Raw genomic sequence first — 26572 nt, 5'->3', positions numbered from 1 at the left:
AAGAGGTTGTATTTGAAGTTACTCAATTATGAAGACTACTGAAGGGTCTAAAACGGAGTGCCCTCCGACTCGGAAAATGTCAACTTCTCTGCATCTGCTCGTTGCAAATTTCATTTATTTCTCCAATTAAAGCAGAGGTTGTGGATGTGGGCAGCCACTTTAGAAAATTGTGGGGCCAAGTATGTACAGTGTCATGGATGAGCAACATGCTGATGCTCTCACGTGGGCAATGTTTTCGAAATAAAAAATTTAATTTAAGATTAAAATGTGCGAAATTTATCAGAATTATATATCATTTTGAGTTGGCTATTTAATTTTTTAAAATTCTAATTTTTATGATCCAATTTTTTCAAATCAAAGTATCATTGGCCAACTCAAATTAAATAAATTAAAAAATTTGATAATAAAATCAAAATTTTAAAAAAAATCAGATGGACAAATCAAAATGATGTTATAGTTTAGATAAGTTTTGTATTTTTTATCTTCTATTTGTTGCTTCAATCTGAGACACATTTTTCTACATTACTTCCCATGAACCGCGAGCAAAAATAATTTTTAAACAGCTAGGATGTGGGGAATGAGTTTGGCGGTGTACGTCGGGTGCAATTCCGAGCGCAAGAAAATTTTGTGCAATCAGCGCATATGTGAAAAGTGGAAGCACGTCATGCGCATCAAAATTTTATACGCAGAATTGCGGAAGAAGTGCGCGGCATCATTAAAAGTGGAGATCTTAGCAAGAGCAGTCTGCAATAGCCGAGCCCTAGGCAAATAATTTCTGGAGCAAAGTTGGAAGGATCCAAGCAAGCAGCCGTCTGCGCTTACGAGTTAAAAAAGTCATGTGCGAATAATTTCCGTATCTTGTTGACATGAGCGCAACCGTCACCAGACAATTTTTTTAAAAAAAATTCCCTTTCTTTGACCACTATTAACCACTACTCCCTTTTTTTTTTCTTTTTCTTTTTTTTAATGTGACTCTCCCGTCTCTATAAATACAATCTATTCTTTTCATTTGCTTTCACAGAGCAAACTAAAGAGGGAGAAAAGAAGAGAATAAGATCATACTACGCACCCAACACTTATTATCTTTAAGATGGAAGCTGTTCCTCTCCTAACTCCACACAAGATGGGCAAATTCGATCTGTCCCACCGGTAATTTTTAATTTTTAGCAAGAGTTGTTATGAGAAGATCATGCGACTGCAGTTTAGCGATCCGACGCTTCTCTCTAACTATTTTTCTTCGTCATCGTCTTTCAGAATCGTTTTGGCACCGTTGACGAGACAGCGATCCTACGGGAACGTGCCCCAGGCGCATGCCATCTTGTATTACTCCCAGAGAGCAACGCAGGGTGGGCTCCTGATTACTGAGGCCACAGGGGTCTCTGACACTGCTCAGGGGTACACTGACACCCCTGGTATATGGACTAAGGAGCAGGTGGAGGCGTGGAAACCCATTGTGGATGCTGTGCACAAAAAGGGGGGTGTCTTCTTTTGCCAAATTTGGCATGTTGGGAGGGTCTCTACTTATGGTATATACATCCTTCTCTTACTCCCTTTTTGGCCTTTAGCAAATTTACTATCATGTTACTTTTTTAAAAAATTTTTGGTTAAAATCATGCTTGGGCCCAGTAATATGAGTATTTCTAGACCAACAAATCAACATGACTTGTAATCCAATTACAATTCCTATTTAATCTAAGATTATGTTTTTGGGTCCAGCAGAAGTCTACAAGATCAATCATGAAAAAAAGATGTTGGATATAAAATATTAAAACATAGGTTAGGTATTTCACAATTTTATTTTTATTTTATGAATTTTGTTTTGATATTAGTTTTGGTATATGATGTATGTAGATTTCCAGCCTAATGGACAAGCACCAATCTCAAGCACGGACAAGCAAATCCCACGGCAACCTCGCCATGATGGCGGTTTTGAGGAATTCTCTCCTCCTCGCCGGTTAAAAACCGACGAGATTCCTAAAATCGTCGACGACTTTAGGCTTGCGGCAAGAAATGCCATCGAAGCTGGTAATTCTATTTCTACGCCCCCAAAATTTAAAATAGTTTTATATATAAAGTATAGCAGCACTAAATCTCTTAATTCAGTTATAGTATTTTGGACCGTGATTAGATTTGAAAGATTAATAAAGGTGAGCGAAACTAAAGACTAGAGTAATTTTAAAACGAGTGATCCTTCTGATAAGCATCAGAGCGTCACGCTTTTTCTGAATACTACTAGTAAAACAAAGATGTGATGTTCAAACACAATTTAGACTCAACATTGCAACAATTCGCAGGCTTCGACGGCGTCGAGATCCACGGCGCGCACGGCTACTTAATCGAGCAGTTCATGAAGGACAGCGCAAACGACCGGACCGACGAGTATGGGGGGAGCATCGAGAACCGGTGCCGCTTTGCTTTAGAGGTCGTCGAAGCCGTGGTCGGCGAGATCGGAGCGGATAGAGTCGGCATGCGACTCTCGCCTTTCACCGACTACGTGGATTGCTGGGACTCGAATCCGGAAGCCGTGGGTCTCTACATGGTGCAATCGCTGAACAAGCACAACATTCTCTACTGCCACATGATCGAGCCCAGAATGGCAATTGTACAAGGAAGGCACCAGATCCCGCACAGATTGCTTCCTCTGAGAGAGGCTTTCCGCGGAACTTTTGTTGCAGCTGGAGGGTACGATAGAGAGGAAGGAAACAAAGTGGTGGATGAAGGTTACACAGATCTTGTGGCTTACGGCCGCTTGTTCTTGGCTAATCCCGATTTGCCGAAGCGATTCGAGCTTAGCGCGCGGCTGAATAAGTATGACAGGATCACCTTCTACACTTCTGATCCTGTTGTTGGGTACACAGATTACCCATTCCTTGAATCTTCTGCTTAATTGAGTTACTCACCTACTGGTGTGTGTAGCTTTCTTTCTTTTTTATCACTCGGAATGTGTCTTTGTTTTACATAATAAGGCCACAGAGACCTTGTACTAATCTGTGATCAATTGTATCATTGAAAGTTATCTATTTGTTTATACACATATATATACCCTCAGGGCTTTAGATAAGAAGGTAATGAAGGGAATATGTACTATACTCATTCAAGGATTTTTTTGAACATGAAAGCGAGGCCATTTCAAAGGAGCAAATCAAACGGAATTAATTACTTTCACCATTATCTTGGAAACCATTGCAGGAAAAAAGCTGCATTGCTTTACCGAAACATACCGAGTAGCGAAGAATCGAAGCAAAATCAAAGTAACAGTTATCATCCACTCGGCAAATTTCGGCCAAAACATATGCCAACACATGCGGTATACATAATTCATCTCCGGATATAAATCATCAAGCGCAAAAGAAAGTTTTGACGAGAGGACTCAGAAGTCCCATCTCTTCTTCACACGAAACATGAAAACCGTACTATGAATATCATCTAGAGGGGTTTGGAGCATGAACTGAGCTTTCATCTTCATAGGTGCCATCTTTGCTTTGCCATTCTCGCCTCCAACCTAAGAGCCAGAATTTAGTCGAGTTAAATCTCTCTAATACCAAAATTGGAACAACATTTGTTTAGAACAGCTTCTCTAGTCAGAAAAGCATTAATCGGTGTTACTCGAATAAAATGCCTGGAGCTTTTAACAAAGCCCAAGTGAGTTTCTCGATTCTAGAAGCAGAAGCTCCAATTTTAATTTTCAAAAAAAAAAGTGCTAATGGGAAACCTAGAAATTGTAGACTTCAACAAACGAAAATAACAATCTTACCCAAACAGATGCCCATGCAAGTCGTAGTTCAGAATCATAACCAGCCTTAAATTTGACGTCCTTATCCATATTGTGCTTATAAACCGCACTCCAATCGTTTGAGTCAAAATGGTACCAGTAGCTGAAAGAAAGGAATTCATGAATATATTAGTAACTTTTTAAAAAATATATATGTATATCAAGTTATAAAATTGTTATAAAACACGAGAACAATTTATTTTATTATCTATTGTATGAAAGCAAATTTACTGTCAAGATAATCATGTTTGCCACAAATTTGCTCTAGAATTCCTTCTACTAGAGCTTCATGAAGATAAATAAGTATACAATGACGTATGCTAGTTATTTTTCCCTATTATTCATTGTTTTATCTTTGTCCTTACGTATAATTGTCTAAACTGATAAAACATAGAGAAGATATATTGATTATTACATTTAAGCTGAACATGAAGCATTTCTAAACCAACCGTTGAACTATTTACTCCATTGATATTCGGAAGAGCAGAGCTAACAAAATTTGCTACTAATGTGTCATATAGTTTTTCATCAAATTAAAAATTGATGCTCAACTTAAAATATTAGTACTGAACCATCCAAAAAACAAATTTTGTACTAATTTATTTTCCACATTTGACAGTTTATATCCACTGCAGAATTCACAACTACTATATTGGAAGTAAAGTTGTTTAACGTAGTATAGCCCTATTTGAAAGCGAAAGGCATACTAAATTGGTGGAAGTGTTTTAAATATTTGACTTACAGTAAAACAAGTGATAATGAATTCTGACCTCAACTTATCTGAAGGACTGAAACGCCGTTTCAGCGCAAATGATAGTGCATTTGAAGGTAAGGTGACGCTAGGAATAAATGATAATTCATCATCCTACCAAAAAACCATAGCAATCTTTTATAAAGATCACATTAGAAAAAAAAACCAATAATAGCTAACGTAATAATATAACACTGAAGAAAAATTGGATGATTAATCACCTTATAGCAATATCTCAAATTCAAGTCATTATCCCTGTAGTGTGCAGTACAAACTCCATTCAAAAGACGAGATTGTACAATTCCGTTTACTGACAATATTTTCTCGCCTTCATCAGTTTTCTTCTCCGCGACTGAAACTTCACCAAGGGGAAAATGGAAAGTTGCTTTTGGCTGCAAAAGTTATAACCATTTCATTCGGGTCATTCAAGTACACTTGGTGGAAGACTCCTAATCTTCTACTATTCTTTTATAAGGATGATGGCTGGAGTTACCAATCCAACAGAAGGAACAAAAGATGATAATTCCAGCTTGTATGACGGATCGCCCAATTTTGCTATCATTGCCACTTCTCCTTGTTGCTCCTGTGAACAAAAAACAATATATATAAAAATCCTGAAAACTAACAAGGACATGTATCAAACAGATAAGAACCCACTTCACACTTGCCCAAAGTCTAAACCCTTAAATACTGAGAAATACAGGAACACGCAAAAAAAAAAATCCAGCATGAGAGAGGAGAATTATCAAAAATTAACAATGAGAATGGATGCATACCATCAAAGGTTAGACTGCGAAAATGACAACCATGTATTCTGCTCAGCCTTAGCCAATTGTTCAAATAGCATGGTTTTTGTGTCACAATGTCCAACAAAATACATAATTTCAATATTTTAAATTTTCTGCAAAATAACAGAATTGGGATCATGTTTTAGTGGTATTACATATTCAGGTTGTAAGTTAGACAGAAATCATAGACCGCATTATCAAAATTTCACAGATGTTGATCAAATTAGTCATACGCTGACACGATTTTAGCAAGATAAATAGTGCAGAACAGTACGGAATGTCTTAGTAATGTTAAAACTTCATGAGCTCAAAAACTTTTCCACAAGTACATGGTTCAGTCACAATCAAAATAGGAATTAAGGTAGCTTGAAGATATCAGCTGAAAATGAATGATTTTCAAGGAGCGAAATTCTCCTTAAGTATGTTACATAATAGAGAAAAAGGTGATATAGGATCGAGAACACGCACCTTTCTATAGTGATACTTGAAACCAAAGAAAGGACCCAAGTGAAGGCAAGAAATAATAGACTTTTTATTTTCAGAAGTGCAAGAAATAGATAGGCAGCGCGCCGAATAGCCTACATGAATATAATCTCGATCTCCAATCCGGTCAGTCTGAAACATGAGCAGTCTATAAAAATGACTGCATAGTTTTACTACAAAAAATGTTGATAACCCCGAAATGACCCATGCACTTGTGAAGAAACTATTAATAAGGCTAAAATAGAAATATTCGTCACAAAAACCAATTAGTTACTCATACAAATTGGCAGTGACAACAATGAGTAAAGTTTAGGACATTAAAACAATTGAGCTTCAGTATAGCCAAACAACATTATGTGGGAGTAGAAAAAAATTTAATTTTGATATGATACTACAGCATTAGAAAGGGGCAAAAAATACAAAATGTTCACCATATTAGAAGGTTGAGTTTAAGAAAATTCTCATTGCAAAATACAAATCTGAAGAAGGACATAGGAATACATCGTTACTGTAAAATCGAATCACCTGTGGCTAAATGATGAAAAATCCCACATTGTTGTTAGAAGAAAATTTGAAATTTCCAACTTTCTCACATCTTAATCTCATACGAACCCGATATTGGAATTAAGTTCACCACTTCACCTCGAACTCTTCACTTATGAAACTCAAGCACATCAAACAAGAGGTTTGGCGACTAATAAGCGGCAGCTGTTGAGGATTTCAAATACACAAATTTCTTCCATACACAGACAGAAAATCCAAATTTCATACTAAAAGTGAGAATTTAACCTTTTCCAAATTTCCTCGACGCTCAATTAAGAACACCTATGCCAATATTCTCCTTTTCCACCTATCATAGCAAATTCATCTAACTCATACATCCAATTGCATACCATCAAATCTTAGACAACTCAAAGAGCACATCAATGGCGAACCGAGCTAGAAACGAACAGCTAGATTACATGCAGCAAGAAGCGATTTTTAATCACAAGAGAGGAAGAAGCGCTGGGGAGTGGACCTTAACGTCATGGGTGGCTCGAACTTGCAACGAATCGGCGAGGTCGAAGGAGCCCTTGAGAAGCGCGTTGCGCGACTCGAGGTCGTAGAGGACGGAGAAGTGCTTCGTGAGGAAGCCGAGCTCGGGGAAGCCGACGCCGCCCTTGGGGTCGTTCTGGAACGAGAGCTTCAGCTTCGCGAGCCCGTCGAAGAGCTTGCACGAGAGCTTGTGGAGGAAGAGGGAGCTCTCGCTGTCGAACTCCGAGGTCACCCGGATCGGGGGGCGGCGCACGCCGACGATGCCGCCGCCACCGCAAGCGGCGGAGCTCTGGGGAGCAGGAGAAGATGTTGGTGGTGGAGGGAGCGATGGGGGTGAGCTAGGGTTAGGGTTTGGAGGAAGGGAGTCTCCCATGGCGAGATCGAGAGAGAGAGAGATAGAGAGAGAGACAGAGGACTATGACAAGGTTTGGATTCTATTCTACAGAAGAGGTGGGGAACATGAGACAACAGGGAAGGGGAAATCGGAGGCCCAATATTAATTGGGCTTTTTTAAGGCCTATTAGGGCTTTTTATTGGCCCTCTTTATAGCCTAGTTTAGTAGTTCTGTGACTAAAGTATTATTTTTATATTATAAAAATTTTAAAATGTTCTTAATTTTATATTATAAAATTATGATAGCAATCGCCACCGAAAAAGTACCGGTGATGGTTGTAATCATAATTTATAGTATTTTAAAAAAATATTAAAGGCGCTTCTAATTTTTAAAATCTTTTGTATTATAAAAATAGCAAATTTAGCTGCGCAACATAAGGAGGAATATTTTTTTTCTTAAATTAACATTAATATGATATATTACCTTATGATTGTTTTATGTAGCTTATTGTAAAATAATAATAATAATAATTATTCTTTTATTATAGTGTTTAATTATTAATAACCTATTTTTCCGCAGTTAATTTTGGCCTTATGTGGATACATAAATATTTTGTTCGGTATAATTTTTTATATATATCTAAAAAGTTATAATACTCGGTAAACAAGGAGTGCAATAAAATGTTTAAAAATACATAATATATCTAACTTTCAACTCATTTTTTCATAATAAGATTATATTATTTTGTAAGTAAAATACGCTACTAAACCATAAATGTCATAACCTTTTGAAGGAACTAAAACAAAATTCTACACTGCAGTCATAAAATTTCATTACCAAATATTTTATTCTTATATCAAAATAGTGTGATATGCAATACATCTTCAGACATTAGGGGTGCGTTTGGTTCGCGCTATCTTTTTAAGATGCCTAAAAATTCAATAGGAATAAAAAAGTATGACGATATTTGGCTAAACGCACTAAGTAATCTAGTTGGTAATATTGGATTTACTTGGGAATGTGATTTATCTTAAAGTACTAATATCCTTCTCTTGAGGGAAGGTGAGTATCCTCATATTAATGGATTGGAGTAATCATAATATGTTTAATCTCTTTTTTCTCCCTACCCGCCGACTAGTTAGTATTATTTTTTTTTACACTCTAATCTCATATCTCTCTCTAAACTTATCTTTTTTTCTCTGAACTTCAACTCTTTTTCTCTCTCTAAACTAAGCTCTCTCTTTCTCTAGTTTTCTAAAATCTCAACTCTCTCACTCCTAATCTCGATTCTATTTCCCTTCCTAATTCTTTAATTATGCTCTCTCTCTCTCTAACCAATGTTCTCTTTTCCTTTTTTCTAAAAAAAATGTTGAAAATTTTAGTAGCATTATCTAAAATTAATTAAAGAAATAGATAAATTAATTTTATATTTTTTGTAATCTTAAATAATTGACTAAATAATATAACTGTGCGAACCGAACACAGAAATACTATATTCTTAGTAATAGAATGAATATGAATAAAATTTTCGGACATCTTTTTATTTTTAGTAATCTTTCATAGTGCGAACCAAACGCCCCCTAAGAAAAATAATTACTAAAACACCCAAAAGAGTTAACCCAACAATCCAAAAGGAATCCAGCATATCTGTGGATTTCATATCATTCGCTGATATTAATTTCATGCACCTGCGTATCTTTATTCTGCAGCATATCCCCGAAAATTGTCCTACTCTGCACACTTGCTTTGTTTTGAGAGAATTTCACTACACACTTCACAATATAAGGAGGGCTATCCCTCACACATTTCTCATGCATTTCTCCAAAAACACAACCATTCTCAGGACAAATGAAGGGGCTCAAATTGGCGGTCTATTTCTCGGTTGTAGTAGCAATGCTGTTGCTGTCGCCGGCAGTAGCACACTCGGCCGCCCCGCCAGCGCGCAAGCCGCTGCCATACATTGAGTACTCTAAGAATGGATTGGCAGTAGGTGAGATACTACTTTCAGTTCCATCTTATGTTTGGATAGTAGAATGTGTTTCACTTTGGCTTCGGAAAATGTACTGGTCTATGTAATTTCGCAGTACTGCAACATTTCGACGTCAACAACATCTGCTCACTTCAATCTTGTAAACTGAACATTCTACCCTGTTTAAAAGTTTAAAACATTGATTAATTTTAGGGGCTTCTAAAGAGAAAAGTTCATAGACTAGGTAGAATAATACCCTGAAAAGAGACCAAACATTTTCTGAGTTATGTCTGAACTAATTACTACTCGTTTCTGTGTTCATTCTCCATTGCTTTGGTTGATGATCTCTTTGTTGTTGGATAGCTTGCCCCGCGCCCTGCGACAAGAAGTGCTGCGCCTGCATCTACTACCGTACCCGGCCGAAATGTATCTTCTGCTTTGATGATTGCTGGCATTTTCAATAGAGAGGGTTAGAACTTAGAAGTGTTTGAGTTCAATGGATCGTCGCAGATTAAAATACTTACTAATAATAATAAAAGAGTGAGGTGTTACTGCTGAATTTTCTTGTTCCAATGCTGTGTTCATGATTCTTGGCTTCTTTTAAATGGATACGTGAACTTCAAATTTTTAAATACTGTTTATGAAAATTTTCTATTTTTGATTTAACCTGTCTCTCGTTACTTAACAGAACATTCTTTAATCTACTAGAATATTTTGTTAATTAATAGCAATCATAAATAAAACTTTTTCAGAAAAATGAAAATAATGAATGGTTACCTACTGAAATCAAAACCTAAAATAGAAGAAGAGAATATCAATGCTACACAAAGTTATCACGTCTTCTCCAGGACTAAAAAGGTTTAGACATCCATTTCAGCATGAAGTGACAACCAATTGTTGGACATTCTTACCTGGTTTTAATATCTGCGCAGAAAACAGCAAAATCAGGGGAACTCACCAAATATCTACGAAACTTCTCAATCAAACTTGCGCAATACATTATCTTATAGTGACGTTAATAAAACCAAAAAAGAAATACCCATGGATAAAAAGAAAACGAAAGGAGTTCTGTAATATATAACATACTAAATACCATGGAGTTCTACTGTATCCCATTTTTTTCCTTTTTCTTTTCTCTGTCTACACCAGACTGGTAGAATATTAAAAGAAAAAATTCAAAAAGATAAGGCAAAAGAAAGAAGAAGAAGGAAATAAAGTCTGAAAAAAAGAGNAATACCCATGGATAAAAAGAAAACGAAAGGAGTTCTGTAATATATAACATACTAAATACCATGGAGTTCTACTGTATCCCATTTTTTTCCTTTTTCTTTTCTCTGTCTACACCAGACTGGTAGAATATTAAAAGAAAAAATTCAAAAAGATAAGGCAAAAGAAAGAAGAAGAAGGAAATAAAGTCTGAAAAAAAGAGAAACCAAAATGCTCCTCAAAGGGCCAAAGTATAAGCACACATTGAACAGCACACACACAGTCTCTAATCCCCAAAATATAAGATAACACATTTCTGGACGGACGCGAACCAGTGACAAGCAACGCATATTAAAATCACTCTATCAACAGCACACCAAACATGATAAGCGGCATACAAATATTAAATATTGCGAAATCTTCTTCAAGTGGTGCTGGTTGATGTCAGCAGCTTTCCCCTGCCCATCGTGAATCCTCTTGTCCCATCTGGCATCCGAGGTCCGGGAGGCTGTTTATTTGCACCAGCTGGTGGCTCGTTGTGAATCGGGTGGCTAGAGGGCGGAGTGCCAACATGGTGGTTCCCTCCATTGCGGTTATTGTGGTGGCCACGCCCTCGTCCCCTCCCGCGGCCACGGCCTTTCCCTCGCCTTATGCCGGTTTCCTTCTCATTGAAGCTCTCCTCTGCCTGTCCAAGGAAAACCTTGAATTCTTTAGAAAATCTTCAACTTAGACAAGGTCTTTAGAAATTTAACAACGGCTCAGGTGAAGCAGATTCACAGGTAAATGACCTCACTAGTCACTAACTTATCGCAAAATGTCACTTAGGCCACCAAACTTTGATTTCTTACAATTAATGAGCTAAACATCTGTTTCTGTTGCCAAAGATCCAGCTATTAAGTGTTGTTTGATGATCCACCAATAAAGTAAATAATGCAACAGAAGGCTCATGAAGAGCAGGCCGGAAGGGAAGAAAAAACAGCTGAACGTAAGAGAGAAATAGAAAACTCAGTGGCTTACCACATGTAGAACGGAAGACAGAAATAGAAAACTCAGTGGCTTACCACATGTTGAACGGAAGACAGAAATAGAAAACTCAGTGGCTTACCACATGCTCATGCATTGGTTCAGATAGTTGAGAGTTATCTTCCAGATGCTTCTCATGTGGGTGGTCTGATGTGGAGACATCCTCCTCCTCTCCATTCCCATCACCTTCATGCCCTCCCTTTCGTCCTCGCCCTACCCCTTGCTTTGTCTGGATTTAGAGAGGAAACAATGAGGCATTGCACTAGAACAAAAATTTTAGGTGAACGAGCAACATAGAATAATACATATGCTACAGCCATGAAAGGTCCCAAAATTTCAAAAAAAAGGAGAAAAAAACAGTAAAGTTAATAATGGCAACAATGTGAACAAACAAATAATATACCGCTGGATTTAGAAGGGTATTTTGCATTATTAAAAAATAATAATAATAAAGAATGAACATACTAGGATCCTTTATCTATTACTACTAGTCAAAAATCTAACATTCCTAATGCATGGATGAGTTTTGTGTAATACCACAGAGGCACAGACAACAATATCTGAAAGCTTAGTAAAATATTTAGTGAATGACAGATCATGGTTTAGGAAAGAGAAACTGATTATAAGTGAAAAATTCTTTCGTACCATGCATCTGTTCAGTAAACGAACTCTGAGCCCACTTCTCCAGTTCCTCTCATCATTTAGCTCAGCAACCTGTATCCAGAGAAATAATAGCCAAAAGCTCATAGAATAAGTATAAAACAACATATGAAATAAAACTTCAAATCTATGTTTTGCTACTTACTGCTTTCTCGGCATCATCAATAGTCTCGTACTCCACAAACGCATGCAGCTACACATCAAAATTTTCGGAAGGATAAAAAAATTCAATACCAATAAATATCCAACTTTAAGTTCCAGAACCAATAAATAAATGCATAAAAATGATTTAGACTACAAAGGCACTTCAAGATCAAGCTGTTTGGAAGTACAACCAGAGCAAACAATATAATATGTGTTTGGAACTGCTGTACCCAACTCTGTCAATCTGAGCAAGTTGAGCATGTTCTATATTGTTTCGCAAACTCGATTAAATTTAAGGCAGATAAAAGATAATCTAAGGGCTCCTTTTAACAACTATAATGTTTGCACTTTTTTCATCCATAAATGACACAACTAAACCAGTTCTGCAATTTTAAATGAACCCCTTTATATAATTCATTGATAAATGGTAGTTGCGAAGAAAGAAACAAATAAGGAGATTGCACAATCAACTATATACTTCCTTCCACAAACATTCTCTTCTCCATACTACATTGAATAGTATCACCACAATAATGTGTGCATCAAGAGGCTCAGCAAAAACAATAATTAAAATTAGCAACACTAAACTAAATAGTTTTATGAAGTCCAATATTATAAATTAGGATTATTCAAAAACAGTCTTTAAGAAAAGAAGTAAGAGAACCACATCAATCTAGAACTTCATTGTCATACAGCTGTGATGTTAGGGATCAGTCAGAAAGTTGGCTGGAATATTGAGTAAAAGTGGCATAAATGGTCGTTCTAATAAGCAACCAGCCTAGCACTTAGACATGATTCTCAGGCAAAAGCTTCTTATGAGCCAGCACAAGTGTTTTACATCGCTAGGATGACATCAAATTGGAATTACAATACACAAATAGCAGATTATAATCTTGTGGCCCCTCGATAACATGATAGTTGTAGAAATGTAAAATACCTACCTTGTTGGCGAAAAGCATATCCAGTTTGGCAGACCTGTTAGTTACAGGAGCAGTACCATTGGGAGTCTGAGGATAGCAGGTACGTATTGTCTTGACACTGAAACATCATTAATTCAAGCAATTAATTTTTATGCCTTCATTTTTTACTAAAAGAAAAGGAGGATATTGCAAAGAAACCTACCTGCCAACAGCAGAGAAAACCTTCATAAGGTTCTGGTAACAATGATCCTCTGGTAGATTCTCAGCAACAACAATGCGTGACTACAAGAAGGAAAATCAGACAATGGTGGTTCATAATTCAAATTTGGTAACCTAGTTGGGAAATAGCTGAAAGTTACCTGGAGTTCTTCCACATCTGCTTCTGTAAAGGGCTGCTGACGCCGGACTTTTTTCCCATCATCGCTAACAACCTGCCCAGATTGAAGGCAATAAAGCATTCAACAAGTACTTGTATTAGCAGAACAATGTCAACCATTTTCACTAGTGAGGAAAAACGATGGCAGAATGAGTCAAGCCAGCAGTGTACTGAAGCCAATGAAATCATGTCAAAGACTTACAAGTTTCGAGGATGTCCGGAGAGCATTAGCAAGCAAGGAATTGTTGTGGACTAAAGCTTTGATTTTCTTAAAAGCAGCGATAACTGATATTGGTACTGCATAGAACAGGAGCAAGCAAGATTAGTTTATTAAACAACAAAAATGAGTAATGAAATTTTCTTTTCTATAAAAGAAGCTCAACTATCAACTGTTTGGTGTACATAAGAGCATGATATTGCCGATTAATGCTCTAATGACTCGAGAAGATGAACATCAGAACTACTCAATGTAAGACTATGAAAATGCTGACTTCTAAGGCAGAAATACTGTTTTCATGATCCATGCCTTCAAACAAATACCAGTTGTCTAAATTCATCTCCAAATCGAGTCCACAAATCATTAAAGCTAGGGGAGGACAGAGAAGAGGAAGAAAAATGTAAGGAGGCTTAAGAAACTGAGGTCCTAGGATAATTTAGGCCCACTTTAATAGCATTTTTTTAAAAAAGGAACCCTAATTCCAACAAAGTCCATAAGTTAAAAAACTACCCTGTACATCACGAAAATCTTCATATTTAAAATTTGAGATTTTTTTTAGAAGAAATTACAGATAGACATACTTTTACTTAAAAAGGGATCATGCAGATGTCAGATCTTAAGTTAGAATATTAAAAACCAATACGGAGCAGAAATTAGATGCCAGCCTATACTTAAATATAGAGATCTTTCAATTTACCGAATCCCTCTGAATCTTTAGTAATAAACCTCATCAAGTGTTCAGTAGTTGCCAGGTTTGCATCACTGAAATAATATTCCACCTGTCAAATTAAGTGTAACAGACCATGAGAAATTAGATCAAAAGGATATTCAATCATTAATCTTCAAGAACAAAAATTGACATTATCAGCTCGAGTGAACAAAGACAGACAAATATTAAGAGAAATAATAGGCTACACAGACCTCAATGGATCATCACATAAAATAGCAAATCTATATCAGTTGCTTCACCACAGTATTTAGAACAACTTAAAACTGAAAAAAAAGGAGAAATCCAGAATAAATTAGATCCAAAAGAAGTAGACATTCGACCAACAGACTTGTCAAGCCTTAGCGTTAGATAGAGAATTGTGTTAAATAATTCCAAAAACTTGTCAGCTCATACTTTTGGCATGCCAAACAAATAGTCAATCGAGCAGCTAGATAGTAGAAATGCCAGTTCAAAACAAGCAATAGAATTTCGCATTACTTAGAAAAATATTGTACAGTGGTCCTTAACCATCAATCTATCTTCTAAGAAGAAAATTGCACCACTATGGCAAGTTACATGAGGTAATTCCGAATTCATTAACATCTAATAAGATGCGGTAGAAAGTTCTTAACTAAAAAGAAACCACCGTATACTAATCATATTCCTATAGATAGTCTGCACAGGGAAATCTGTAGAACTACAAAACTGCTTCTAAAATCATATCTTATAACAAACAGCAATTTCAGTATCATCTACGCTCTAACCATGTACTTTAGCAATCTCTAACAATCTCCCTATTGATAAAGATCGATAATTGACTAAGTCCAGCAGAATATAGAAATCTAAACATGCTGTACGTGCCTGCAGAGGAATCAGATAGTTGCACGATAGCAAAAGTTTCACCTGGCATGAAACGGCATTCTTCTTCTTGCTCAAATGATAAATGCAAGAGTAGAATCACTTTTTCTATTATCAGTTTGAGAGAAAGTTTCCTAGTGAAAGAAATTAATTAGGATCACCGCCAAGATAACGACTGCCCTGCATCATGGTTCCCAGTTTAGCGCACTTGCCTTGCAGAAGCAAGACTTGTCCGTCTCGGTAGACCATACCATCACTCAATTTCAACTTATTCGCTCGTATACTCCATCTATCAATAAGAATGGGACGATGCCAGGAGTACAATCAATTTTAAGGTCGTCAAATAACACAAAACTACTGCCTGTTTTATCTTCCTCTTTTACTATGATCTCCAACTAACGAAACGCAAAGGACAAAAAAAAAAACAACAACAACAACTATTACGTTAGGATATATCATGCTATGCTCCTGAATTAGCTACTAAATTAAACAAATTACACTCTTGGCGGATGAATTACCTATCAAATTCCTCTTTTTGCGTAATCCATCCACTAAACGAGATCTGAAGCACAAAAAAATTGGAAAAAGAATCAAACACTTTACAAATACTAGGGGCACCAACCTGCTTGGTGATCTTCTGAACAACCTCATCCGAAAGACCCTCCTTGGCCGGCACCGTCGGCGGCGCCGGCGCCGGATCTGGATCAACCGGCCCCTGAACCACCTCGTGCTCCCCAAAGCCTGCGCCTCCGACCCCATAATACTCGAAAGCTCCCGGGACCGCACCGGAGGCGAAGAACGTCGGGCTCGGCGGCGCCGCCGGGAACACGTGGATCACCGCCGCGGCGCGCGGGACGAACTCCGGCGCCCGGGCGTTGAGTCGGCTGGCGGATCCGCTCCGCGCGAGCGCGGGCTCGGCGGGATCGGGGCCGGGGNCCGCCGCGGCGCGCGGGACGAACTCCGGCGCCCGGGCGTTGAGTCGGCTGGCGGATCCGCTCCGCGCGAGCGCGGGCTCGGCGGGATCGGGGCCGGGGGACGCGATCGGGTCCTCGGGGATTTCTAGGGTTTGATCGGGGATCTCCTGCGCCATTAGGGTTACACGAATTAGGGTTTTGCGCGGCTTCGCTCGTTAACGATAAGGGCCCGCGAGGGCGGAGAATAGCGGAGAGGAGAATTCTCAAAAAGAGAAGGGGCGAGCTCCGACGGGTATTTATAGGCCCGAGGCGGGAAAGGTAGGGGCAACGCCGAGCAAGAATAGCAGGTGTAGAACGCATCCTCGTTCGGCAAGAGCCCCGAGTTTTCGGGGTTATTTACGAGAATGCCATTACTTGGATATTCTCCGACACATCGTTGTTGCGTTACGATGGGGGTAGAGCGTTTTTTTGTTAAGTGTCCGTTTACTCGCGAGTTCGAGTCGCCGTCCGATCCAGATAAGCTCCATAACTCGATCGATAACAGATTAGGTCTGAAATAGTAGGGTTAATTAATTAATTAGATTAGATTTGTGGGACGCGGGAATTGTAGCCTGGACATGGTCCACCGCCTGTCGTGGACCAACCAATTATATATCTTATCCACCTTCAAAAATCAACCAATTGCTCTAATCTGCATCGTGATACACATATATTTAGTCTTAGTTGAACTTCAATACAGTAAACCGATTCTCACATGCATACAGTTAACAGCGGATTCAATTCTTAGCTTATTTGTAATTAATTCCTCTATCAAACGGAAACATTCCTGAAGCAAGGTGTGGTGAAGGACGATTAAAACTTATGTTTATGTGTACAGTGCATATTTATGGAATTTACTCACTCATGTTGCATTTCACAAGTGAAGGAGAATGCTTGGTTGGTTAAAAGCAGGAAATATAGTGAAGTTATGTAACAAGGTGGTTGTAGCTCTCCTTGCTTAATTAGAATATGACCCACTTTGCCAGAGAAACTTCAATTGAGAAAATATACTTCTGAGTGTAAGTTCATTCAATATTAACTCAGAACAACAAGGGCATTGTTTATTTCGTTGATGTATTGCAGTGTCCCACGGAACCTCCCACCCCCTCAAAGAAAATTATATTTTCGGAACGCTCGGTGGACCGATAGCCATTAGAGAAGCTGCAGGTTGAACCAAACACTTCAGGCACTTTCACATACAACCAAGCATAAACAAAAGGAAAAGATGAAAACAATAAAAAAGGGACCGATCATTGTTAGTGCACCTGGCCATGATCGAGCTAAAGAAACCCAGCATTTGGCCTTTTCTTTCACACAATCACACATTCACACAAACAAACTAATTATCCGAGCAACGCACAAACTAAATTTAGAGTGAGCATCAAACGGCTGAGATTTTGCACGGAAGAGGAGAGGATTTACAGTATAGGTCAAACTTTGAAAACGATCAGAAAAAACTGAAGTAAATAACCACTTATGCGAACTAAAAATTCAAATTACAACTTGCTTTGCTTGGCACTTTTTTTTAAAAAAATAAAAGTTTTGCTTGGCACAACAATCTTATTCAATTGGACATTAGGTAACTAAGCCTCTCTCCATAGTTTACAACAACTACAGGATTTGGCCGCTCTCCACCCCGTAAAAGATTTAAAGACAAGAGCCGTGCTAACAGTTTGCGCCGGTCCATCACAATCCATGCAACCTTTCTTTAGCGGCAGAATCGCATGCATGAAAAGGCAGAGCTAGCGAAGAACCAAGTTGTTTCCATATTTTTTATTCAGTTTAAGGCAATTTTGGAGGATTTCCGCTAAGAATTCATAAGCCTTTCCATCACCAAGTCTACCATAGCCTGGGCATCAACAGTGACAGCGACCTTGACCATGGGCTTATTGGTCCACTCTGTGACTTCTGCGTACCTGCAAAATTTTGAGAAAAAAGGGTCATAGAAGTTGCAACATTTATGATTGGATTGTAGACCAATATGTGAGCCCTTGTCAACAAAGAATACTCAAACATTTGCATGCACCAGAGATGTGGGTGTTGGTGTGGGAATAATGTTGACTCAGACAGTCAGAAAATTGCATAAACATAATCTAACATCCAACAAGCTTCATCCTATGTATTTTGAAAAGCGGTTTTTGTTATGTTTGGTGGTTCGTATGTAAAGTAAATCAATCTTTATACCAGTCCAAAACAGGGACTATCAGAGAAAAAGCTTCACCATTCTTTTTAGCTCAACTGATTGGAAGTTGCAACCGGATAAATAAAAGTAGACCTACAACAGCATGAACATAAAATGTGCACATCAAAACATCAAAGGAGAGAATCAATGACATGAATGAGTGGGACTGTATTTGGAGACGAGCAAAGCTATGATATAATTGGTGATACGAAACTCAATTAGGCGTTCTTGATGAGAATGGTCGACCTGCCACGTGAATAAATGTTTCAAGTGGTGCACCATATCAAGTCATATCTTTATGACTGAATGATCGCACAGAAGCAAATAATCAATGAGAAAACGTGAAAATGACAACACAATTTCAGCCTAAGAACTGTATTCATGTTAAATTGTCAGCAGCCAGTTTTTGGCAGAAAGCTGCTGACCTTTTCTTCGTATTATCGAATATAGTAAGACCCCTCATGATTCCACATGTTTGAACCCGCACAACACCCTCACTGTAAGTAAACAATGAAGGATTGACCGCGGCAAGAAGTGCTGCTGGGTCGTGAAGGTAAACACCTGCATTTATCCATACACATTGAATCAATAAACTGGAGATATGTTCACTTTGCAGCATTTTAGATACAATATAGTCCCATATGAACCTTTTGTACAATAGGCCTCCTCATGGTATGAAAAATAAAACCCTATGATCTTGCACAAGTATTGAGCAAATCTGCCATTGGAATTTTGAAGCTTGTCACGATCAGCTTCTGCAAGGCATCGTAAAGACGTCAGGGAGTGCATGGTGAAAACAACTAGCTTCTCATAGATAGCATATTATTACATGACTTCATACAAAGGATCTATCCTGCGTAATAGTATTGATATGTGGGAACAACCAAACTCAAAATTCTATTAGATAGATATTTAAACTTTTATAAGGCTGTTTGCTGCGTGACCAAATTAAGTGGCTGTTGGGAGCTAGAATAATAGTTATCACTTCAAATTCAAGAAATATAATTCAACGAAACTCTAGTTTTGTAAGAGAATAAGCAAGCAAGCATGTGAGCAAGCAAGAAGCTGAAAAATCCAAGCAAACTAGGTCCCTCTGGATGGGTTTTCATGCTTATGTATATCATAAGTTAGAGGATAATTAATGGTTACTAATTGGTAAATACCTGTAAGAATGACTTGATGTGTTACATTTATTCCCACAGCCAAGATATCTGCTCCACAGGTGAACACAATATCAGCAGCTTCAGGATCACCAAAGATCTGTTTGTCGGTTTTTTAATTTTTTTTTAAAAAAAACACCAAAAGATAAAGAAATGGATTATCTGCAAAAAATGGCAACTGTGTATCTGTTGACAGGAAAAGAAATTCAATTGCCAAATGATTCATTCGAATAGGGACCCTTATTCAACTAGAAACTCCTATTAATGCAGCTACTATATATGATCAAACATTCAACGATAACAATTGAATTTACAGGCTGTAGTCCATAATGATATATTTGATTCTAAAAACAAAAAAAAAGAAGAAGAGAAGACAACAACACAATTATAGTATCAGAGGTAGTAAACGCATGGGACTGGGAAAGCAAACATACATTTGCCTCAGCCGCTGGATTAACATTCCCATTTACTGAAAATGCACCACCAAGAATAACAATTTGCCCTATCTTCTTTGGAAATGCAGGATCAAGTTCAATAGCCTGTCAGAATACAGAAACAACTTAAAAAGGTCAGAAGATGGAGTATATCTGGCAAAGAAAATGCGAAAGAGATATGGGTAAAGTGTGTTAGGATGTCCCCCGAAGAGTTCAACCTTTTCTGGAGGTTATGGTTCGGTCTCAGGCCGTTCAACTGTTACAATTGGATTTCTAACATTTCCTAACATTGCAAATCTTACAATTTCCGTCAAGTTCTTTGGCAAACTTGGAGGGGAATTCCCACATAATTTAAATATGAGAAGCACAACAATCACAAGTGTGCCAGTTAGATGTCGATTACACAAATATATCTATCTGGTTAGAGGAAGGAAATAACCGAGAGGATAAGGTGGCAACTAAATGCAAATGTTAGGGTCTCAATTGTAACAATTGAAAGATGGCGAACCGATGGTGCAATATACCGATAGAGAAACTAACCAAAGCAATATTTGTCAGCGGGCCAAGTGCTACCACAGTAACTTCTCCAGGATACTGATTTGCTTTTTCAACAAGAAAAGCAGCAGCTGACTGATCGATTGCCTTCCCTTTTGGCGGAGGAAAGTTCTGGTTTCCAAGCCCATCCGAACCATGAACAAAGCTAGCGATGCGAAGCTTTGTAACTTTCTTTTCCATATAAAGAAAACAAGTAACATGTTATCATACTATGCAATTTTTCTGACGAACAAACTTTCTAAAATCTACACCACTGTCTCGCCCAGAATATTTATCTTCTATAGGCTATGGCAGATAAAGTTACAGAAAAAAAATATAAAGAAATAGAACATTGTTACTAACAGTAAAAGATCAGGTATTGTAATAATCAGTAGATACCATCATTGTTACATGAGATCCCTCGGCCACTGGTATGTCATTCCTTTCAGCAACCTCCAACTAAAAAAAACCAATCACGTCAATGAGAATATTAAGACTGAAGAACATGCCCTTAATATAAAATTATTATCCTCAATATACAAGCATGGAAAATAAGTGCTACCTCCAATTTCATTTTTTTAAGGCATACAATAAATGTGCATAATCAGACATATTATATATACATGAGTAGAAGATTTCTAGCGTCTATAGTGCTTATTTGTTTACAAATTTGGACATAGCAATTCTTCCTATTTCACATCTCAATTAGCTTATAAAAACCAAAGTAACTAAGATCTTATGTTTCACTTGAAAGAATGAGCTAAAATAGTTGTTCAAATTTGAACCGTATCCAATAAGACGATTCTAGGAGCTCATATAGACACAGATACTTACCAAATGCAGAGCATTTCTCGTGGCCAGCGTCGTGTACACATTCCCATATATCGTCGTGAGCCCAATCACCTCAATCTCCGGGGAATTAAGCGCTACGAATATCGCCATCGCATCATCTAAGAGCAAAACCCCCCACACGCACCGCCAACAATTGATCAGAATTAAGCAAAATGGATCTCAGATCGAGAAAACAAAACAAAAACAAAAATAGCCCCCACAATCATCAAGTTAGGGTTTTCTCTGAGTGCAAAAACTAGGGTTTTGTGGTGACCTACCTATGCCGGGATCGGTGTCGATGATGATCTTCTTCTTCTTCTTCTGCGTCTCCGCATCTCCCATGGCGAAGATGAGATAAATACAGCAGAGTGAACAGAGTAAAAATGGTAGTTGCGTAGGTTCCTGTTCGCATTGGTGTTCTCGTTTTATACTGAGGAGAATTAAGAGACGCGATTAGCGATAAGCGAACCACTCCCACATGGCGCTAAAAGGTCGGTATCGAGTGATCTTCGCCGTCAATTTCGTGGATCGTCGTTGATCTGACCGTCGAGATTAGCATCACATCACAAACGCAAAGGAAATGTTTGGATTAGCCCACGTGCTTCCGACATACTGCGACATGGTCCCTGAACTTTTGTCCCTGAACTTTCTATATTTTTTGAATTTTGGGTCAAGGTAAGATCTCTATCACGACTCTCGCGTGTTTCATTTTTGCTAAAAATGTAAGACGTTAAAACCAGCTTACAGATAAAAGTTAGGATGAGAATAAATTTTTAAATAAAAAAATTAGACAAATATGAATATATTTAATTACTGAAATTAATATAATCAAACGTCATGACATCTCTTTTTAGTCCTATCTGATATTCTAATATTATGTGCTTAGTTTTCGACCATATATCTAATAAAATAATAGTATTATTGTATTAACAAAATAATATTTTTAATTTATATAATAAATTTTACTTATATAATATGATCAACGAATGTGAGCTAAACTATCTAAATTTTACTGTTAGAGTACCTAGTGCAGATTTATATATTTATACGTCTTAGGTTTTGATCAAAAGCTATACTGACAAGAAATTTTGAAAAGATTTGTACGAAGGGCTGCGGGGTTGAAGTGAATAGTTAAAGGGGACTGTATCGTAATACCAGGAAAGTTTAGGCACTAACATGCAATTTACCGTATAGCATTTTCGTCGGTATAAACAAAGTAAGCTAAGTTCGTCGAATCTCGAGGTGTCTCCTCTTCATCTCAATTCAAAAAAACCCTCTTTTTTTTTTTGGTTTCCTCCTTTTTCCAACGGATCTATGTACGAACAGAGGCGGAGCGAACACTGCCATGAACAAGCCATCGAAGCTCGGAGTGTTCGGAGGGAGGAGGAGCTCGGAGGCGGAGGTGGAGATGAAGGGGACGACGACGAAGACGACGAAGACGAAGACGAAGCCGAGCCCTAGACGAAGCCCCCTCACCGACATTAATGGCGGCTCCCGTCCTCCCCTCTCCGGCTCCGGTGAGGCCCCGCGATCCGGGTGCTTCCGCTTCCTCTTGTCCAATTCCTCCTCCTCCTCCTCCTCCTCGAAGAACCCGATCGCCCGATCAAATCGGACCCTATCGACCCCCAGATCGGCCCCTCCCAATCCGCGAACCCTCCCCTCCCGAAACCCTAGAAACCCTCCGAAGAAGACGACGAGGCCGAGCGGTTCGAAGAAGCCATCTCCCGAGCTCAGCTTCGAGGTAGGGTTCCACGGCGACGGCGCCACCACGCCGGAGAAGACGAAGAAGGCGGAGGCGAAGCCCTCGTTGATTAGCCCCAAATCAGGTACGAGCGCGACGCCCCCGATTCAAGCTTCTATCTCCCCCGAAGTCCCCTGCGCGTCCTCCGTGGCCCCGACGCCCGTATGCTTCGCCGCGGGCCACGTCGTCGCCGGTGTCCACGATCGGCGGAAGTGCCGGCCGAGGGGGATTCTCGCCGTCGGCCGAGACGAGCCCGCGGAATCGGTGGAGCTTCGCGAGAAGCACTTCGACGAGTCGCCGCTCTCTTCGATACCGCCTCCGCTTGCTGGGGCTTCAATTCACTGGCTCTCTTCTTCCCCTGGGGATCCAAGTAGCAGCTTCAGTTCATTCTCTAAAGCTCACTGCGAAGCCGAAGCATCCGTAAATTGGCTTCTCTCTCCCTGTGAGGATGGAGAAGAGAGTATTCACAAGGAAGAAGAGTTAATCTTACCAAAATGCTCTTTTTCGGCGGCTAATTATTCCGCCGATCTTTGGAGATTTTCTCACGGCGGCGCTTCGCCATTACAAACAACACCATCTTCGGGTTTCGGTATTCAGAAAACTCCTACTACCGATAGTAGTCTCAGTCCTTTCTCGATGATATTGAAAAGGGCGTCGAAATCGTCTATGCCTAAGCTTCCTAGAGTTCAGCAAGAAAGCGGCGGCTACCGCTACGGCCCCAATGCGGAAAGGTCGCCATTTTCCGGCGAGTCATCGTGGACTGATAACACTTGCAATGTCAATTCGACAGCAAAACAAGCACCCAACTTTTCAGTACATGAAGTGGATGCCATTTCAGAAGTTCTCAAATCCATTAGCTTATCTTCGAAGAGAATGGACAGTGATGAAGCTAGCTTGTTAGCACTGTCGGTGCACAGCTTCCAGTTTGGACCCCAGGAAACGCCTTTCGAATCGATCGACTTAAGCTGTTTTAGAAAGCCATTCTGTGACAATAGCATCTCTGGCAGAAAAGTTCGTTCGGCGACGAGAATTTCCTGGCGAGAAGGGCTAGTTAGTCGGATCTTCGAGATGGGCGAGTTGGATTGCTGCCAATGGCTGTCGGATGACGAGGATGAGTTTGATCATGAGAGAATTTCTCTGTCAAAAGACGGAGGGAACCGAGAGGCGGCATGCGGTTTCGGGTCTGTCGAATTCACTTGCAGTGGAAGTGGACACAAAGAGGGCGCCGAGATCATTTCTTCGGGACCAATTTCATGTTCGGACTCCATTAGCACAGAAGGAGCTGAGCTGATCTCTTCCGACGATTCGAATTGGACTCTTTTCTACAAGAACAATTTGTTTGCGGTATGACAAGTATTTTTACTTGTGACATGTACAACCGCAACTACGCCCTTTGATTCTACCTATTTAGAGGGATCAAAATCGATTCTTTAACTTCCTATGTATGACTAGAACTATATTTCCTTGCAAACTTTTCTAAAATTTCATAACAACTCTCTCAATTTTCGCTAGGCACTCTTATATTCTGTGCATCCATGAGTTAGATTAATCTGGTGTGTACTCTAGTATTTATAGGTTCGGAATCATTGTTAACAATATTTTCCTTTTTCTTTGGTAAGATTGGCATATGCGAGCAAGAAGGAAATGGGATTTTCCGGTTCGCATTCTCATGGTAAGATTTGTTTTGAATTAGCATCTGGAGCAGGTTTAAGCTTGTAGTTCTGATACCGTAGATGTTCATTTTACTTTATTTGTGGATTCAACCATATAAAAACTTTGGCATTTTACATGTTTCTGCCAATATCTTTGAAAAATTACAAAATGTAGAGCTAATTCAAATATATAATAATAATCTCACATTAAGCTGGGTTGGTGGTAGTAGTTTCACCTAAATATTATTTTTGTTTACTTGGCCAATCTGGGGTTAAATTTCTAAATCAGTCGTTGAGTCTGGTCAAGCCCATTATGGCCCATAGGTTTGTCGCATCACTATTGGGCTGTTCATGGCCCACACACTACCCGGCCCATTTGCATTCCCAGATAAAGATATTCCAAATGGGTTTAACATTCTCTAGCTCTTAAAAAACAGGGGAAATTTTTAAAGGGGAAAAAAAAAAAAAGCAACAGAGGAAAAAGAAAATTCAAAATTCAGAGAAAATAAATGGAAAAGAATAGCGTTGTTGTTGTTATTATTATTATATTATTATTATTATTATTATTTTCACTTGTTTGATATTCGAGTAATGCTACACGTACACATCTAATCTAGGTGTAAATTTTACACCTTAATCTCTAAAAAGGTCCAGATTTACTCATACATCTTATCAAACTTCTTTTTAATGCTAAAATAAAGAATTCAAAAGAAATTTTAAAATTCTCGAATCGTAGAATGTAAGATCTGCTTATCGGAGCATACTTTTTTAATATTAGGACCCACTTAGGGACCGTTTGGTTGGATGTAGTTGCAGAAACAGTGTAGTTGGAAATACATGCAGTTACAAATGCTGCAGTTATAACTACACCTAGTCTGTTTGGTTTTACGCAGTTGCAACTGCTGCAGTTATATTTCTTCTGTTTGGTAATATGAAGCTGATAGTTGTATTTATGAATTTTGTCACCTCTTCAGATAAAGTGGTGAGGTTACCTTCACTAAACATAAAATAATTATATAAATTTCTTAATTATTTAAATTTACTATTTATAAATAAATAAGTAGATATATATAATATTTTTATATTTTTCAATAATTCTTCAACTTATTAATCGACATATTTAAAATTTTTAATTTATTTAATTTTAATATGTAAATCAAACTTTAAAAATTTAAACGATTCTCTCATTTTTTTTATCAATTTTAATAATTATAATTAATTAAAACTTATTAAATTAACATACACGATCACATTCTATAAAAATTTAGAAAAAAAAACTATATTTATATTTTAAATAAAATAAATTTAAAAAAATTAATTTTTTGCACAAAGCTTGTATTGTCTAAAAAATTTTATTAGTATGAGTTTATTTATAAGTATTTTTATTTACCTATATACATATATTATTTATTTATTTAGCTATTTATTTATTTATTTATTATTATTAATTTGTGGGTGATCCTATCCCTCACCAACTGCTGCAGTTGGAACTACGACCAATTTGGATGTAGTTCCAACTGCAGCATTTGGGCCTTCTTGTGCAGTTGGAACTGCAGCAGTTGAACTCAACTACACTAAACCAAACAAAGGAATTGAGGCTGCACGCATTTGCAACTGCACTGCAGTTGCAAATGCGTATAACCAAATAGCCCCTTAATGCTATTGATCCAGAACTGTACAAAAGTATAAAAAAAAGTATGCTTCTCTCGTAATTATCTATCTTATTTGATGCATTACTTCTTACAAAAATAAACATAATATATTTTCGCTGCACTTTTCATCGGACGTAATATCGTGACGGGTTAAAAATTAGTATTTTAAGGAAGCGTGTAATGTAATG

The 26572-nt window shown here is 38.2% G+C and overlaps 5 protein-coding genes and 1 long non-coding RNA gene across 7 annotated transcripts; 3 read left to right on the top strand and 3 right to left on the bottom strand.

The window, feature by feature from the left end:
* LOC109723135 (putative 12-oxophytodienoate reductase 5) lies at positions 1009–3028 on the top strand. The gene is made up of 4 exons (XM_020251360.1): positions 1009–1149; positions 1255–1526; positions 1852–2025; positions 2295–3028. Exons 1-4 carry the CDS (start codon positions 1091–1093, stop codon positions 2885–2887), a joined length of 1098 nt encoding a protein of 365 aa, XP_020106949.1. The 5' UTR covers positions 1009–1090; the 3' UTR covers positions 2888–3028.
* Positions 3135–7273, bottom strand: LOC109723134 (outer envelope pore protein 37, chloroplastic). 2 transcript variants are annotated; one of them, XM_020251357.1, is made up of 7 exons: positions 6813–7273; positions 5780–5926; positions 5017–5106; positions 4745–4915; positions 4543–4637; positions 3755–3875; positions 3135–3502 (listed from the first exon to the last, which is right to left on the bottom strand). In XM_020251357.1, the coding sequence occupies exons 1-7, from the start codon at positions 7200–7202 to the stop codon at positions 3371–3373; spliced, it is 1146 nt and encodes a 381-aa protein (XP_020106946.1). In that variant the 5' UTR covers positions 7203–7273; the 3' UTR covers positions 3135–3370. The 2 variants fall into 2 exon arrangements, with proteins under 2 accessions (XP_020106946.1, XP_020106947.1); XM_020251358.1 differs by lacking the exon at positions 5780–5926 and having other exon boundaries at positions 6813–7271.
* LOC109723133 lies at positions 8798–9764 on the top strand. Its single transcript, XR_002219625.1, has 2 exons — positions 8798–9153; positions 9496–9764. It is a non-coding gene; the product is annotated as an uncharacterized LOC109723133 (long non-coding RNA).
* On the bottom strand, positions 10529–16489 carry LOC109723130 (la-related protein 6B). The gene is made up of 11 exons (XM_020251355.1): positions 16280–16489; positions 15868–16180; positions 14376–14457; positions 13664–13758; positions 13445–13516; positions 13288–13367; positions 13107–13203; positions 12167–12214; positions 12007–12075; positions 11444–11590; positions 10529–11023 (listed from the first exon to the last, which is right to left on the bottom strand). Exons 1-11 carry the CDS (start codon positions 16333–16335, stop codon positions 10763–10765), a joined length of 1320 nt encoding a protein of 439 aa, XP_020106944.1. The 5' UTR covers positions 16336–16489; the 3' UTR covers positions 10529–10762.
* On the bottom strand, positions 17574–21795 carry LOC109723132 (probable uridine nucleosidase 2). Its single transcript, XM_020251356.1, has 9 exons — positions 21618–21795; positions 21343–21458; positions 20908–20967; positions 20515–20700; positions 19975–20079; positions 19544–19640; positions 19028–19135; positions 18806–18941; positions 17574–18114 (listed from the first exon to the last, which is right to left on the bottom strand). Exons 1-9 carry the CDS (start codon positions 21679–21681, stop codon positions 18006–18008), a joined length of 981 nt encoding a protein of 326 aa, XP_020106945.1. The 5' UTR covers positions 21682–21795; the 3' UTR covers positions 17574–18005.
* LOC109723129 lies at positions 22591–24798 on the top strand. The gene is made up of 2 exons (XM_020251354.1): positions 22591–24424; positions 24700–24798. Exons 1-2 carry the CDS (start codon positions 22685–22687, stop codon positions 24754–24756), a joined length of 1797 nt encoding a protein of 598 aa, XP_020106943.1. The 5' UTR covers positions 22591–22684; the 3' UTR covers positions 24757–24798.

The sequence above is a fragment of the Ananas comosus genome, linkage group 17 (genome assembly GCF_001540865.1).
Source record: "Ananas comosus cultivar F153 linkage group 17, ASM154086v1, whole genome shotgun sequence".
Lineage (NCBI taxonomy): Eukaryota > Viridiplantae > Streptophyta > Magnoliopsida > Poales > Bromeliaceae > Ananas > Ananas comosus.
Note: the sequence above shows the minus strand (reverse complement) of the source record. Positions and strands in the feature narration are given on the sequence as shown.

Excerpts from the sequence above, each read along its gene's own strand:
- LOC109723135 (XM_020251360.1), top strand. The coding sequence starts at position 1,091 with ATGGAAGCTGTTCCTCTCCTAACTCCACACAAGATGGGCAAATTCGAT. Across the intron at positions 1,150-1,254 it reads AAATTCGATCTGTCCCACCG|AATCGTTTTGGCACCGTTGA; the intron begins GTAATTTTTAAT and ends ATCGTCTTTCAG. Across the intron at positions 1,527-1,851 it reads TGGGAGGGTCTCTACTTATG|ATTTCCAGCCTAATGGACAA; the intron begins GTATATACATCC and ends TGATGTATGTAG.
- LOC109723134 (XM_020251357.1), bottom strand. The coding sequence starts at position 7,202 with ATGGGAGACTCCCTTCCTCCAAACCCTAACCCTAGCTCACCCCCATCG. Across the intron at positions 5,927-6,812 it reads GAGCCACCCATGACGTTAAG|ACTGACCGGATTGGAGATCG; the intron begins GTCCACTCCCCA and ends CTCATGTTTCAG. Across the intron at positions 3,876-4,542 it reads AGTCCTTCAGATAAGTTGAG|CTACTGGTACCATTTTGACT; the intron begins GTCAGAATTCAT and ends CCTTTCTTTCAG.
- LOC109723130 (XM_020251355.1), bottom strand. The coding sequence starts at position 16,335 with ATGGCGCAGGAGATCCCCGATCAAACCCTAGAAATCCCCGAGGACCCG. Across the intron at positions 13,204-13,287 it reads GTTTTCTCTGCTGTTGGCAG|TGTCAAGACAATACGTACCT; the intron begins GTAGGTTTCTTT and ends ATGATGTTTCAG. Across the intron at positions 12,076-12,166 it reads TTGATGATGCCGAGAAAGCA|GTTGCTGAGCTAAATGATGA; the intron begins GTAAGTAGCAAA and ends CTCTGGATACAG.
- LOC109723132 (XM_020251356.1), bottom strand. The coding sequence starts at position 21,681 with ATGGGAGATGCGGAGACGCAGAAGAAGAAGAAGAAGATCATCATCGAC. Across the intron at positions 20,701-20,907 it reads GATCTCATGTAACAATGATG|AAAGTTACAAAGCTTCGCAT; the intron begins GTATCTACTGAT and ends TATATGGAAAAG. Across the intron at positions 19,641-19,974 it reads ATCCAGCGGCTGAGGCAAAT|ATCTTTGGTGATCCTGAAGC; the intron begins GTATGTTTGCTT and ends ACCGACAAACAG.
- LOC109723129 (XM_020251354.1), top strand. The coding sequence starts at position 22,685 with ATGAACAAGCCATCGAAGCTCGGAGTGTTCGGAGGGAGGAGGAGCTCG. Across the intron at positions 24,425-24,699 it reads ACAAGAACAATTTGTTTGCG|ATTGGCATATGCGAGCAAGA; the intron begins GTATGACAAGTA and ends TTCTTTGGTAAG.